The sequence below is a fragment of the Hemitrygon akajei genome, chromosome 3, assembly GCF_048418815.1.
Source record: "Hemitrygon akajei chromosome 3, sHemAka1.3, whole genome shotgun sequence".
In the NCBI taxonomy this organism is placed as follows: domain Eukaryota; kingdom Metazoa; phylum Chordata; class Chondrichthyes; order Myliobatiformes; family Dasyatidae; genus Hemitrygon; species Hemitrygon akajei.
In genome coordinates this window covers 102,513,636-102,528,846 of record NC_133126.1, presented here as the reverse complement: position 1 = coordinate 102,528,846, position 15,211 = coordinate 102,513,636, and the positions used below count along the sequence as shown (strand labels likewise).

General features: G+C 42.7%; 1 protein-coding gene across 3 annotated transcripts in view; it reads left to right on the top strand.

The window, feature by feature from the left end:
* The window catches only part of psen1 (presenilin 1), a 133,057-nt gene extending 118,190 nt beyond the window's left edge, over positions 1 to 14,867 (top strand). For all 3 annotated transcript variants that reach the window (XM_073040522.1, XM_073040519.1, XM_073040520.1), the window contains 5 exons: positions 2,127 to 2,225; positions 2,307 to 2,393; positions 7,445 to 7,627; positions 13,115 to 13,233; positions 13,895 to 14,867. In XM_073040522.1, the coding sequence (XP_072896623.1) occupies positions 2,127 to 2,225; positions 2,307 to 2,393; positions 7,445 to 7,627; positions 13,115 to 13,233; positions 13,895 to 14,050 (644 nt within the window). In that variant the 3' untranslated portion in view covers positions 14,051 to 14,867. The remainder of the gene's footprint in view (positions 1 to 2,126; positions 2,226 to 2,306; positions 2,394 to 7,444; positions 7,628 to 13,114; positions 13,234 to 13,894) is intronic.
* Positions 14,868 to 15,211: the final 344 nt, after the last annotated feature.

The following is a 15,211-nucleotide window of genomic DNA, read 5'->3' as shown; positions in this document are numbered from 1 at the left end:
ACTACCTTTGTGGTCCTGCTTCTCAACTTCCTTCCCAGCTCCCTGTAGCCTGCTTTCAGGACCTCCTCCCTTTCCCTGCTTATGTTGTTGGTACCAATATGTACCATGACCTCTGGCTATTCTCCTTCCCACTTCAAGATATCGTGGATGTGATCAGAAACATCTTGGACCCTGGCACCTGGGAGGCAAACTACCATCCAAGTTTCTTTCCTGTGTCCACAGAATCGCCTGTCTGATCCCCTAACTATAGAGTCCCTTATCACTGCTGCCATCCTCTTCCTTTCCCTACCCTTCTGAGCCACAGGGCCAGACTCTGTGCCAGAGGCGCGACCACTGTTGCTTCCCCCAGGTAGGCTGTCCCCCCCAACTCAAACAGGAGTATTTATTGTTAAGGGGGACAGCCACTGGGTACTCTCGAGCATCTGCCTCTTGCCCCTCCCTCTCCTGACTGTTACCCACTTGCCCCGGAGTGACAACCTGCCTATAGCTCCTCTGTACCACCTCCTCACTCTCCCTACCAGACTAAGGTTATTGAGCTACACCTGCAGTCCCCTAACGCAGTCCCTAAGAAGCTGCAGCTTGACCCATCTGATGCAGATGTGGCTGTCCTGGAGGCTGGGAGTCTCCAGGACCTCCCACATCTGACACCGAGCACAAAAAACCAGCCTCACACACATACTTTCAGTCTGTATTCTACACAGATAACCTACCTCACCATGACCCTTTATCGCCAAAGCCCTGTTGAGCCAAAGCCTTCCTACTCTGTCTCCCTCTGCTCTGATGCCCGCTGTATAAATCTGTCTTCTTTTTAAGCTCTTCTCGCTGTTCTCACCGGCTGAGCTCCACACCTTGTACAGTCGTGTCCCGTTCAAACTGCTGAAGAAATAGGGGTTTTCATTTCAAGTGTTAGCAAAACACTGTCAATAAGAACTTAAGAGCTTTTGCTCATATGTGAGTTGCTTGCTAAGTGATTCTTTAAAAATTCAAGTTTCCAAATATCTCACCATTTGCAAATTCGCCAATGAATTTTGTGCACAGTTTAAATTCCTTTGTGTGTTAGTAGCAAAAGATGTGTGTAGGTGCACATGTGCACACCTCTGAGGGAACATTGCTTAAGAGTTTCTCAAATGTCCCTAACATATATACCTCTACCACCTGTCTTGGCAGGGTGTTCCATGCACTCCCCACTCTCTGTGTAAAGAGTTTGCCTCTGACAACTATATTTTCCAACAACGATCTTAAAATTATGTCCTTTGTATTAGCCATTTCAGTCCTGGGAAAAAGTCTCTGGCTGTCCACTCTACCTATGCCTCTTACCATCTTTTACACCTTTGTCTCGTCACCTCTCATTTTCCTTTGCTCCAAAGAGAAAAGCCCTAGCTTGCTCACATTTATCTTCCCTCTAGTCCAGGCAGCGTCTTGGTAATTCCGCTCTCTGAAGCATCCACATCCTTCCTCTTAATTTCTTGATGCATCTGCTCCAGAAGTTCCCACAGACTATTTGGGAGCAGCCTCAATATAGCACTACCAAGATGACCATCTCCTCCTTATTTCTAAGTTCTACCCTATTGGCCTTGTTACATGATCCTTCTAGAATATCTTCTCTAAACACCACTTATATGCCTTCCCTTATCAAAAAAGCAACACCTCATCCACTTTATCTGTTCCTCTATCACACCTAAAGGAATATTGAGCTGCCAGTCTTGCTTTGTTTCAGTTTTGGACACAATATCCTATTCAGTAGAGGCAATCGGTGCTGTTTGCCCAGTTTACCTGTAAGCACCGTGCATTGAAATAGGACCACTGTTTAAATTGTATCTATCTGCCCTTTTACAATCCTGATTGCTAGGCTCACACACTTTGGTTGCCGCATGTGCCTCTGTCTTCTTACTGACTTGGTTATATTGAGTTGGAACCCCTTGTCAATCAAGATTAAAGCCTCTGATGGTGAAATTGCTGCATTTTAATTTTCCTTTTACTTCCGATATTACTTATTTAAACATGGTGGATTGTCAACTGTGGTTTGAGTGTAAAACTTGTAATTCATTTTGTTGTTTCCTGTTAACTCTACTTCTGTAACTACTGATGATGCAAAGTTTATAATGAGTGCTGTGTATGATTTTCAGATCTGGTGGCAGTTTTGTGCCCAAAAGGCCCATTGCGCATTCTTGTGGAAACTGCTCAAGAAAGAAATGAGCCAATATTTCCAGCTCTGATATATTCCTGTAAGTAGAGCTCTTTATGTTTAGTTTCTTAGCTGAAAGTCTCAGTGTACCTGTTTAACTGTTCTATTTGGTCTCCTGCAGCAACAATGGTATGGCTGGTTAACATGGCAGATGTCGATCCAGAGGCCAAGATAGACCCAACTAATGATTCTGGTTCTGAAACTCGCAGTGAGTATAGTTTATAGAAACATAGAACATTACAGCACAGAAACAGGCCTTCTTGGCTGTGCCAAACTGTTTTTCTGCCTAGTCCCACTGACTTGCACCTGGCCCATATCCCTCCAGACACCTCTCATCCATGTATCTGTCCAAGTTTTTCTTAAATGTTAAAAGTGAGCCCGCATTTACAACTTCATCTGGCAGCTCATTCCACACTCCCACCACTCTCTGTATGAAGAAGCCTTCCCCCCAATGTTCCCTTTAAACTTTTCCCCCTTCACCCTTAACCCATGTCCTCTGGTTTTTTTTCTCCCCTAGCCTTAGTGGAAAAAGCCTGTTTGCATTCACTCTATCTACACCCATCATAATTTTATATACCTCTATCAAGTCTCCCCCTCATTCTTCTACGCTCCAGGGAATGAAGTCCTAACCTAGTCAACCTTTCGCTGTAACTCAGTTTTTCAAGTCCTGGCAGCATCCCTGTAAACCTTCTCTGCACTCTTTCAACCTTATTAATGTCCTTCCTGTAATTCGGTGACCAAAACTGCACACAATACTCCAAATTCAGCTTCACCAATGCCTTATACAACCTCACCATAACATTCCAACTCTTATACTCAATACTTTGATTTATAGAGGCCAATGTACCAAAAGCTCTCTTTACTACCCTATCTAGCTGTGACGCCACTTTTAGGGAATTTTGTATCTGTATTCCTAGATCCCTCTGTTCTACTGCACTCCTCAGTGCCCTACCTTGTATGTTCTACCTTGGGATGTCCTTCCAAAGTGCAATACCTCACACTTGTCTGTATTAAACTCCATCTGCCATCTTTCAGCCCATTTTTCTAGCTGGTCCAAATCCCTCTGCAAGCTTTGAAAACCTTCCTCACTGTCCACTACACCTCCAATCTTTGTATCATCAGCAAATTTGCTGATCCAATTTACCACATTATCATCCAGATCATTGATATTGATGACAAATAACAATGGACCCAGCACTAATCCCTGTGGCACACTACTAGTCACAGTCCTCCACTCAGAGAAGCAATCCTCCACTACCAGTCACTGACTTCTCCCATTGAGTCAATGTCTAATCCAATTTACTACCTCACCATGTATACCTAGTGACTGAATCTTCCTAACTAACCTCCCATGTGGGAACTTGTCAAAGGCCTTACTGAAGTCCATGTAGACAACATCCACTGCCTTCCCTTCATCCACTTTCCTGGTAACCTCCTCAAAAAACTCTAATAGATTTATAAAACTCACCCTAATAAGTCCCTGTCCATCCAAGTATTTGTAGATCCTATCTCTTAGTACTCCTTCCAATAATTTACCTACTACATACGTCAGACGCATGGCCTATAATTTCCCGGATTACTTTTTGAGCCTTTTTTAAACAACGGAACAACATGAGCTATCCTCCAATCCTCCAGCACCTCACCTGTAGATGCTGACATTTTAAATATATCTGCCAGGGCCCCTGCAATTTCAACACGAGTCTCCTTCAAGGTCCGAGGGAATACCCTGTCAGGTCCTGGGGATTTATCTACTCTGATTTGCTTCAGGATAGCAAACACCTCCTCCTCTTCAATCTGTAAAGGTCCCTAGACCTCACTACTTGTTTGCCTTGTTTCCATTGACTCCATTGCCAGTTTCCTTAGTAAATGCAGACGCAAAAAACCTATTTAAGATCTCACCCATTTCTTTTGGTTCCATACATAGCTGACCATTCTGATCTTCAAGGGGACCAATTTTATCCCTTACTATCCTTTTGCTTTTAATATACGTGTAGAAGCTCTTAGGATTATCCTTCACCTTGACTACCAAAGCTACCTCATGTCTTTTAGCCCTCCTGATTTCTTTCTTAAGTGTTTTTTTTGCATTTTTTATACTCCTCAAGTACCTTATTTGCTCCTTGTTTCCTATACATGTCATACATCTCTCTCTTCTTCTTTATCAGAGTTCCAATATCCCTAGAGAACCAAGGTTCCTTATTCTTATTCACTTTGCCTTTAATCCTGACAGGAACATACAAACTCTGCATTCTCAAAATTGCTCCTTTGAAGGCCTCCCACTTACCAACGACATCCTTGCCAGAGAACAACCTGTTCCAATCCACGCTTTTTAGATCCTTTCTCATTTCTTCAAATTTGGCCTTTTTCCAGTTTAGAACCTCAACCCGAGGACCAAATCTATCTTTATCCGTGATCTAGTTGAAACTAATGGTGTTAAGATCACTGGAACCAAAGTGTTCCCCCACACACACTTCCGTCACCTGCCCTAACTTGTTTCCCAATAGTAGATCTAATATTGCATCCTCTATAGTTGGTACCTCTATATATTGATTTAGAAAACTTTCCTGAACACATTTTACAAACTCTAACCCGTCTAGACCTTTAACAGTATGGGGGTCCCAATCAATATGTGGAAAATTAAAATCCCCCACTGACACAACTTTATGTTTCCTGCAGTTGTTTGCTATCTCTCTGCAGATTTGCTCCACCAATTCTCGCTGACTATTGGGTGGTCTATAACACAACCTCATTAATGTGGTCATACCTTTCCTGCTTCTCAGCTCCACCCATATGGCCTTGGTAGACAAGCCCTCTAATCTGTCCTGCCTGAGCACTGCTGTAACATTTTCCCTGACTAGCAATGCCACCACCCCCCCCCCCCCCACCCTTCATTCCTCTGCCTCTATTACGTCTGAAACATTAACCTGCCAGTCCTGCCCTTCCTGTAGCCAAGTTTCACTAATGGCTACAATGTTATAATTCCACGTGTTAATTCACGCCTTCAGCTCGTCAGCCTTCCCCACAATACTCCTCACATTGGAATAGACACACCTCAGAAGATTATTACCACCACACACAACCCTTCTATTTGTGACTTTGCATGAAACTTTAACATCATTTATTTTCACCTCCACTCCACTATCTACTTTGTCACTCTGGTTCCCATCCCCCTGCAAATCTAGTTTAAACCCCACCCCCCAACAGCACTAACAAACCTCCCTGCAAGGATATTGGTCCCCCTGTAGTTCAGGTGTAACTAGTCTCTCTTGTACAGGTCCTACCTGCCCCAGAAGAGGTCCCAATGATCCTGAAATCTGAAACTCTGCCCCGTACACCAGTTTCTCAGCCATGTGTTCATCCTCCAGAGCATCCTAATCTTACCCTCACTGGCACGTGGCACAGGTAGCAATCCTGAGATTACCACCCTCGAGGTCCTGCCAAGTTTTAACTTCCTACCAAGCTTTCTATACTCACTCTTCAGGACCTCCTCACACTTTCTTCCTATGTCATTGGTACCGATGTGTACCATGACATCTGTTAAACTTTATAGAGAACATTGAATTAAAGTGGAGTAAAAGTATGTAAAGAACTCAACTGGACTCTCCGTGTAAATACTGTGACTGCTAAATGAGTTAAAAACTGGGTTAAGGTGCAGCGTGTGACCAACCTGATGCCCCTTCATCTACGTCAGGATTGTGATAGAATAATCTTTACTAGCCTGTATTGCTCTAAGAAATCTCAAGAAACCAGACACCATCCAGGATACAGCAGCCCATTTTGATTGGCACCCCATCCATCACCCAAAATTCCCTCCCCCAGTGCAGTGTTGTTCTTTCTGCAAAATGCACCCACTTCAACAGAACCTCTCAAGATCACAACCTCCCCTTATTGAGGGGAGCACCATTAACTGTCACAGGACCAGTGCTATGTCCATTGTTTGTCATCTATACCAGCAATCTAGATGATAATGTAAACCAGGTCTGCAAATTTGGAGATGATCCTAAGATTGTGGGCATTGTGGACAGTGAGGAAAGCTATCAAAGCCTGCAGCAGGATCTGCACTGGCTGGAAGGATGATTGAAAAACGGCAGATGGAATTCAATGCAGATACTGCAAGTGTGATGTGTTGCACTTTGGGAGGAGAAAGCAGGGTAGGATGTACACAATATCATTGAGGAGGGTCGTAGAATAGAGAGATCTGGGAATACAGATCCATAATTTCCTGAAAGTGGCGTCACAGGTAGATAGGATCCTAAAGAGAGGTTCTGACTCATTGACCTTCATAAATCAAATTACTGCGTACAGGAGTTGAAAAGTTGTATTGAAGTTGTATAATATATTGGTGAGGCTTAATTTGGAGTATTGTGTGCAGTTCTGATCATCAACCTACAGGAAAGATGGCAATCAGATTGAAAGAACGCAGAGAAAACTTACAAGGACATTGCCAGGACTTGAGTTATACGGAAAGGTTGAATGGGTTAGGACTTTACTCCCTGCTGCATAGGAGAATAAGAGCAGATTTGATAGATGTCTACAAAGTTATGAGGAGTATAGATGAGATAAATGCAAGTGGGCTTTATCCACTGAGGTTGGGTGAGACTAGAACTAGAGGTCATGGGTTCAGGGTGAAAGATGAAATATTTAAGGAGAACCTGAGGGGAAACTTTCACTCAGAGGGTGGTGAGAGTGTGGAATGAGCTGCAGAAGGTAATGGTGAATGTGGGTTTGATTTCAACATTTTAAGAGAAATTTAAGTAAGTGTATGAATGGGAAGGGTAGGAAGGGCTACGTGCGGGTCGAGGTATGGGTTGATGACACGAGGCAGGCACTAGATGGGCCAAATGGGCCTGTTTCTTTGGTTCCATGAGAGTGAAGGACGTAATCATTCGATTGTAGAATAGAGAGGGTTATGTTTTTGCTAGCTTCGTTGAAGAACCAGCAGCTTAGTCAGACTTCCTGGATCTTTTTCCAAACCTCTGCAAACTTTCCTTCTTGATAATTTACCTACCAGCTTCCAGTGTGTTCTAGATCACCACAACTCACAGGTGTATGCAATATTGGTTACACAGAAATATGGTGGAGTGAGGTGTGCTCTGAGAGGCAGCAGAGAAGGAAATAGATGAAATATGAATATTGAGTTCTCTTTTCTGCTCCTTTTACCAAGTCTGTTGTTTTGAAATTAAAAGGAGTATGCTCATTGCTCGTCCAAGCACATGCAGATAACTGGTAATAATTTTGCTCCTTTCCATTAACTTCATCTAGAACTTGAGCTAAATCAGGCTTGTCCTGATAGTAGTATAATGGATGCAGATGATGGAGGCTTCAGCCGGGAGTGGACAGAGACCAGAGAGGCCAGGTTGGGTCCTATGGAATCAACTCAGGAAAGTCGTGCCACCGTGCAGGCATTGCCAAGCCCTCCAGTGGTAACAGAAGATCCGGAGGAAAGTAAGTAACCACATCATTGGAAGGAGTAGATCATTATACTCCACCCATCAGTCTTCCTGGTCCAGCAAGTCAATCTTTTCATGTAGCTCATTCTCTCTATCTCCGTAACCAGCAATGATACAGATATCAGTGTTTCTTCAGTTCTGACCCTGTGAACATCATACTGCTCACACATATCTATGTTAACCAAGATATCCAAGAGTGGCTACAAGGATAGTTGCGACTAATTGAATAGGTGTGTTTAAGAGCAAGTTAGAAAGGAGAGAAAGTAGAAAGGGAAGTTGACTGATGACCAGCAGGCAGGCAACTCATTTCTAAGCAGTAGATTTGCCTCATGGAGTCATGGTCACAGAAATAGGCATATCAGCCCACCAATTGCACACTGGCCCTTGCATACCAATCCTGCTCAAATCCCATTTCATTCTCCCCATGTTCTTATCAGTTCCCCACTGATTGTAGGAATTACTTACACACTGGAGGCAATTTACAGTGGCCAACTAACCCATCAATTTGCATGTTAATTGGTTGTGGGAAGGAACCACAGCACACAGAGGAAACCCGAATGGTCACAGAGAGAATGTGCAAACCCCACGTGTTAGCCACCAAGGTCAGGATTGAACCTGCATCGGTGGCTCTACCAACTTGCAAATTGGAAAATGGCGCCAGTGTACTGTGGTGACTCTGCGGGCTGCAGAAAATTGTACCAGTTTTCCTCTTAAATATACTTTTGAATTACTTTCGCTGTAATCTGCATCATGTCAATTTCCTCTTTAACAATGGACTATAAAATTACATCAATGATCTTCAGTTCTCACTATCGATTGAATGAACAGAAGTCATGAGCTCTGGCAGAGCAGTTGAGCACAGCACCTTTAAGGGTCAACGCCATGGCAGGAGAGATGGAATTCAAAGCAGGCTGAAGCGCAGAGGGATGAGGCCTCCTCTGCCTACCATCTTGTTGGCAAATGTAGTCACTGCAAAATAAGATTGATAATCTCAGAGCAAGGCTGCTGCATCAGAGGCAGATGAGGCTGATCTCAATTGTTTGTTATGTTGAGACTTGGTTAACAGTGAACACAGCTATCCGATTAGAAGTTTTTATGATTTTCAGAATGGTTGGAACCTCTGATTCTGGTAAGGAGAAGGTGATGGCATGTGCTTTTTAGTCAATTCTCATTGGTGTATGGACTTGTTCTCCTGACTTGGAACACTTAACAATTAAATATAGACCCATTCTATTTGCATCGGGAGTTCTCATCTGTAATCCTGACCACAGATTATATACCAACAGTGGCCAATTATAAGTAAGCACTGCACAATGTTGTCTGCAGGCAAGAAACAGCCCATCCTGATGCATTTCAAATTATAATTGGCGACTTTAACCAGGCCTGTTTGAAGAAAATCCTACCAGCATGTAACCTGTTGCACCAGAAATCCCAACACACTGGACCACTGCCACACTACAAAAAGGAATGCCAATCAGTCCTGCCTGAGATCGCAATTTGGCTGTACTCCTGCTACCTGCATACAGATAGAGCCTAAAGAGCAAGGCTCCAGAGATCAAGACAACTAAGAGGTGGTTGCGGGAGGCTGAGGAACAGTTACAGGATTGCCTTGAGTCAGTGGACTGGGTCATGTTCACAAACTCATCTGAGGACCTGAATGACTACACTGGGGTGGTTACAGACTTTATTAGAACAGCTGTGGATGAGTGTGTCCCCATGAAATCATTCAGGGTTTTGCCCAATCAGAAGTGCTGATGAACCATGAATTCTGGAATTTGCTGAGAGCCAGATCAGAGGCATTCAGGTCTGGAGATCAAGAATGCTACAAGAGGTGCAGGTATGATCTCTGGAAAGCCATCTTTCAGCAAAATGGAGAATCTGGACTAGACTGAAATCAATGAGGGATGCTTGACAGCCCTGACAGGGTTTGAATGCCAAAATCACTTACAAAGCTAACGACTTAGGGGACTGCAGAGCTTCGCTTCCAGATGAACTCAGTGCCTTCTATGCTTGCCTTGAGCACCAGAACATGGAGGAACCATCTTGCATCCCCATGTCTCTGGTTGATCCTTTGGTCTCAGTATCTGAAGATGATGTGCGGGCTGCCTTCAAGAGAGTGAATCCAAGGAAAGCATCCAGTCTGGATGGAGTACCTGGCTGAGTACTGAAGACCTGTGCTGACCAACTGGCTAGTGTGTTCACAGATATCTTCAACTGCATTGGCAGTGGTTGGTACCCACCTGCTTCAAGCAACCCTGAAACATATGAGCAACAAAAATTGGATACATCAGGATGCTCTTTATCAATTACAGCTCAGCATTTAACACCATCATCCCCTCAAAACTAATCAAGACGTGGGCCTCAGTAACCCCTTGTGCAACTGGATCCTGGATTTCCTCACTTCTAGATCCCAGTCAGTTTGGATTGGCAAAAGTATCTCCAGCACAATCTCCTATCAGCACAGGAGCACCACAGGGATGTTTGCTTAGCCCCCTGCTCTACTCACGTTATACTTATGACTGTGTGGCTATGTACAGCTCCAATACCACATCCAAGTTTGCTGATGACACCACTATTGTGGGATGTATCAAAGATGGTGATGAATCAGCATAAAGGAGGGAGGTTGAAAATTTGGCTGAGTGATGTAATAACAACAACCTCTCACTGAATGTCAGTAAGACTAAGAAACTGATTGTAGACTTCAGAAGAGGAAAACCAGAGGTCCATGAGCCAGTACACATTGGAAATCAAAGGTGGAGAGGGTCAGTAACTTTAAATTCCTGGGTGTCACTATATAACCATATAACCATATAACAATCACAGCACGGAAACAGGCCATTCCGGCCCTCCTAGTCCGTGCCGAACTCTTAATCTCACCTAGTCCCACCTACCCGCACTCAGCCCATAACCCTCCACTCCTTTCCTATCCATATACCTATCCAATTTTACCTTAAATGACACAACTGAACTGGCCTCTACTACTTCTACAGGAAGCTCACAGGTACTATCTCAGAGTACCTGTTCTGGACACATCATATAAATATAATTGCAAAGAAAACATGACAGTGCCTTCTCTTCCTTAGGAGTCTGTAGAGTTTTGGCATGTCATCAAAAGCCTCAACAAACATCTATGGATGTGGTGGTGGCATGTGTGCTGCCTGGCTGCACGATGGCCTGGTGTGGAACACCAATGCCTTTGAGCGGAAAATCTAATAAAAGATGGTGGATTTGACCCAGTGCATTACGGTAAAGCCCTCCCAACTATTGAGCACATCCACACAAAAGCAACATCCATCATCAGTGCCCTGTTTGCTCGAAACATAGCAATGTGCATTTCTGCCAAAAAGTTCAACTTTTGTCTCATCTGTCCCAGAAGCATTGTGGAACATTCAGATGGTCTTTTGCAAACTTGAGACATGTGCAGCAATATTTTTTGGAGGGCAGTGGTTTCCTCCGTGGTGTCCTGTGAGCACCATTCTTGTTCTGTGTTTTTCTTGTAGTGGATACATGAACAGTGACTTCAGCAAATTCTTGAGATTTCTACAGGTCTCCTGCTGTTAACCTTGGCTTCTTTTTCACCTCCTTCAGCATTGCACATTGTGCTCTTGGTATGACTTTTGCAGGGTGCCCACTCTTAGCAAGAGTAGCAACAGTCCTTAAGGTAAAAGAACTCATAGGGGACAGTGATCATAATATGATTGAATTCACCCTGAAAAATGAGAATGGGCAGCTAAAATCAGATGTTTCAGTATTACAGTGGCGTGAAGGCAATTGCAGAGGCATGAGAGAGGAGTTGGTCAGAATTAATTGGGAAAGAACACTGGCAGGGATGATGGCAGAGCAGCAATGGCTGGAATTTCTGGAAGCAATTTGGAAGACACAGGATGTATACATCCCAAAGAGGAAGAAGTATTCTAAAGGCAAGATGACACAACTGTGTCTAACAAGAGAAGTCAAAACCAATATAAAAGTCAAAAGTCAAAGAGAGAGCATATGATAGAGCAAAGATTAGTGAACATTAGTGGATTGGGAAGATTTTAAAAAAACAACAGAAGGCAACTAAAAAAGTCATTAAGAAGGTAAGGATGCAATGTGAAAGTAAGTTGGCCATTAATATTAAAGAGGATACCAAATGTTGCTTCAGATACATAAAGTATAAAAGAGAAATGAGAATGGATATCAGACCGCTGGAAATTATGTTGAAGAGGTAGTAATGGGGAGCAAGGAAGTGGCGGACAAATAGAATAAGTATTTTGCGTCAGTCTTCACTGTGGAAGTCGCTAGCAGTATGGTGGAAGTTTCAGGTGTCAGGGGTCGTGGAGTGTGTGAAGTTACTATAAATAAAGAGAAGGTTCTTGAGAAACTGAATGGTCTAAATCCCCGGGACCAGATGGTGTATACCCCATGGTTCTGAAAGAGATTGTGGTGGCATTAGTAATGATTTTTCAGGAATTACTAGATTCTAGAATGGTTCCAGAAGACTGGAGAATTGCAAATGTCATTCCGCTCTTCAACAAGAGAGAGGCAGAAGAAAGGAAACTATAGGCCAGTTAGTCTGACCTCAGTATTTGGGAAGATGTTGGAGTCGATTGTTAAGATTGAGGTTTCAGGGTACTTGGAGGGACGTGATAAAAAAAAGTCGTTGTCAGCATGGTTTCCTCAAGGGAAAATCTTGCCTGACAAATCTGTTGGAATTCTTTGAAAAAATAACAAGCAGGATAGACAAAGTAAATGGATTCCAGGATTGAATGGCTTGTCATATGAAGAGCGTTTGATGTCTCTGGGCCTGTATTCACTAGAATTCAGAAGAATGAGGGGGGACCTTATTGAAACCTATCTAATGGTGAAAGCTCTTGATAGAGTGGATGTAGAGAGGATGTTTCATATGATGGAAAAGTCTAAGACTAGAGGACATAGCCTCAGAATAGAAGGGTATCCTTTTGGAATGGAGATGAGGAAGAATTTCTTCAGCCAGAGTAGTGAATCTGTGGAATTCTTTGCCACTGGCAGCTGTGGAAGCCAAGTCTTTATTTAAGGCAGAGGTTGATGGATTCTTGATTGGTCAGGATGTGAAGGGATACGAGAACGCAGGAAATTGGGGCTGAGAGGAAAATTGGATCAGCCATGATGAAATGGCAGAGCAGACTTAATTGGCCAAATAGCCTAATTCTCCTATATCTTATGATCTTTTATATATATTTATTTGTGTGTTTAAATACACATAGGACTTTTGCACAGTACTGTAGTTTTCATGTGTAACAGTGTGCAAGAGAGCTATTGCACTGAGCTATTATGATCAGTATATGTAGAGTTTACAATTCTTTTAATTTTGAAAACATTAAAGTAGGAGTCTTACAATTAAATGTTTACCATGCTGTTAGTTAATGATGTTCAGTTTTCTCTGTTCACTCTCATTTTCCCATTTTTACTTTTCCCATGATCACATGGAGTCAATGTTGCTGTCAATTTTTTTCTGTTCCAGGAGGTGTGAAGCTTGGTTTAGGTGACTTCATATTCTACAGTGTTCTTGTTGGCAAAGCATCAGCAGCAGCAAGTGGAGATTGGAACACAACCCTGGCCTGTTTTGTGGCAATATTAATTGTGAGTATGTCGCAGGCTGTTGTTGCACAGTAAATCTTATCATACGTAGAGTATAAAATGGGTATGATTACAGGAGAGGGATCTCGTTGAGCTACTTCACTATTTTGTCTGTGTTGAGTGTGTTTGGGAGTGAATTGTCCTTGGCAGACTCCCAGCTGTAGTGTTTGATGTGCTTTGCTCAATCATGGTGTGATAGGATGTGAAATAATGGCAGGCAAGTGGAGTTGCCTCATGATCTAATTGATAATAGAACAAGGGATCCAATGATTTCCCACTGTTCCTGTAACTTCCAATGTCCCTGAGCTTTTCTTCCTCTGTAGTCTGGTGAAGACAGTGTGAGTAGACCCCTGATTATGCTGGATTTGATCACATAGCTCTGTGATACAGGTGCCTACACCCGCACTTTGGCTCTTCCTGCTTCTGCAGATCCCACAACACTGATGTGAGGGTGATAGTAGATTCAGGCCTTGTGGCCCCACTCATTATGTCTCAATCAGCCTCACTAAAGCAAATTAATTGGATAACATATGGCAACTGTCTGGTTCTTTCCTGCAATGACTTGAGACATCTTGAAGTTGTGAAAAGCAAGTCGTTTTTGTTTTCTATTCCTCATTGTGTTTAATGGAGGGAGTGAACTGCATTTCTTTTCTTTGTGTTTCAGGGTTTGTGCCTTACTCTCCTGCTGCTCGCCATCTTCAAGAAGGCTTTACCAGCACTTCCCATCTCTATTACATTTGGGCTAGTTTTCTACTTTGCTACGGACAACCTGGTGCGCCCATTCATGGATCAGCTTGCTTTGCATCAGTTTTATATATAGGGCTGTCCTTGCTGTTGGGTGATTACACTGTAAGTCATGTTGAGAACTGGAATAGAGACATTTTGTAATTGGTATAACAATACAAGGTTAGGGAAAAGAATGATGAATGGAACTCTGGATTATAACTTTCTACTCAATTCATCTTATTTCTAATTTAAAATCACAGTGACATCAGAAGAAAATCAAACTGGTGCAAAAGTTTAACATCTGGCTGTAAAGAATGTTTGGAGTGCTTATGGAACAATCCTGTCTGCACTTAGCTTATAAATAGTCTCACAGTGCAATGACAGCAAATAGGCTCCAAACATATTTTCCAACATGCCTGCAAAGGTGGATTTGAAATATTACTTCACTAAGTTAGTTTATTACTCTGAAATATTCTTGTATTTCAGAAAGGTGGTGGCCTCTTCTCCATAAACAGATCTCTGTAAACTTTACTTCACCCTGAACTCAACTTATCCTTTCAAATTAAAAGAAAATCAGATTGTAGTTTTGAAATGAAAACAGGAAATGCCGGGGACACTGATGGTGGCTGTGGAGAGGGGGGTAGGGTTAAAGTTCCAAGTTGTCTTCTGCACCACATTTTGTTTTTATTGCAGAATTCCAGCAGCTGTACTGATGCTTTTTGTACTGATGTACTTTATTTTTTTAAACATTATAAATAAGACACTGTGGATTTTGTGATGTGTTTTGAAAGAATGCATACAAATGTATTGATCTTTTTAAAAAAAAAAATAATTATTTGGTTCTTCATGACCAGTCAGCTTTTGTCTGGTCCCTGATGAGTTAGCAATTAAAAATTAGCGATACACTGGAATGTTGTCTCTTGCTTGTTTCCTTCTAGTAATTGACAGTAATCATGATGGTGGTTTATGGGAGTCAGCAGGAAACACTTCAGACTCCCAGCTGCCTGCTCAACCCATGGGACATTGGCATTTTCTTACATGAGACTTTCAAGGCTAAGAAAAGTTAAAAGAAACTAGTTTCTCTGGAGGTGTGGTCTTGACCAAGCCAACAATAATTCGAGCCAATCCATCATGCCGATTAGTGTTCCTTCTGGGCAGTTTTTTAATTTAGGGCATCTTGGTGGTGTAGATATTTCAGCTCAAGGTGATCTGCAGTTTGGAGTTTAATTCTGGTGCCGTCTGTATGCTCGGTTTC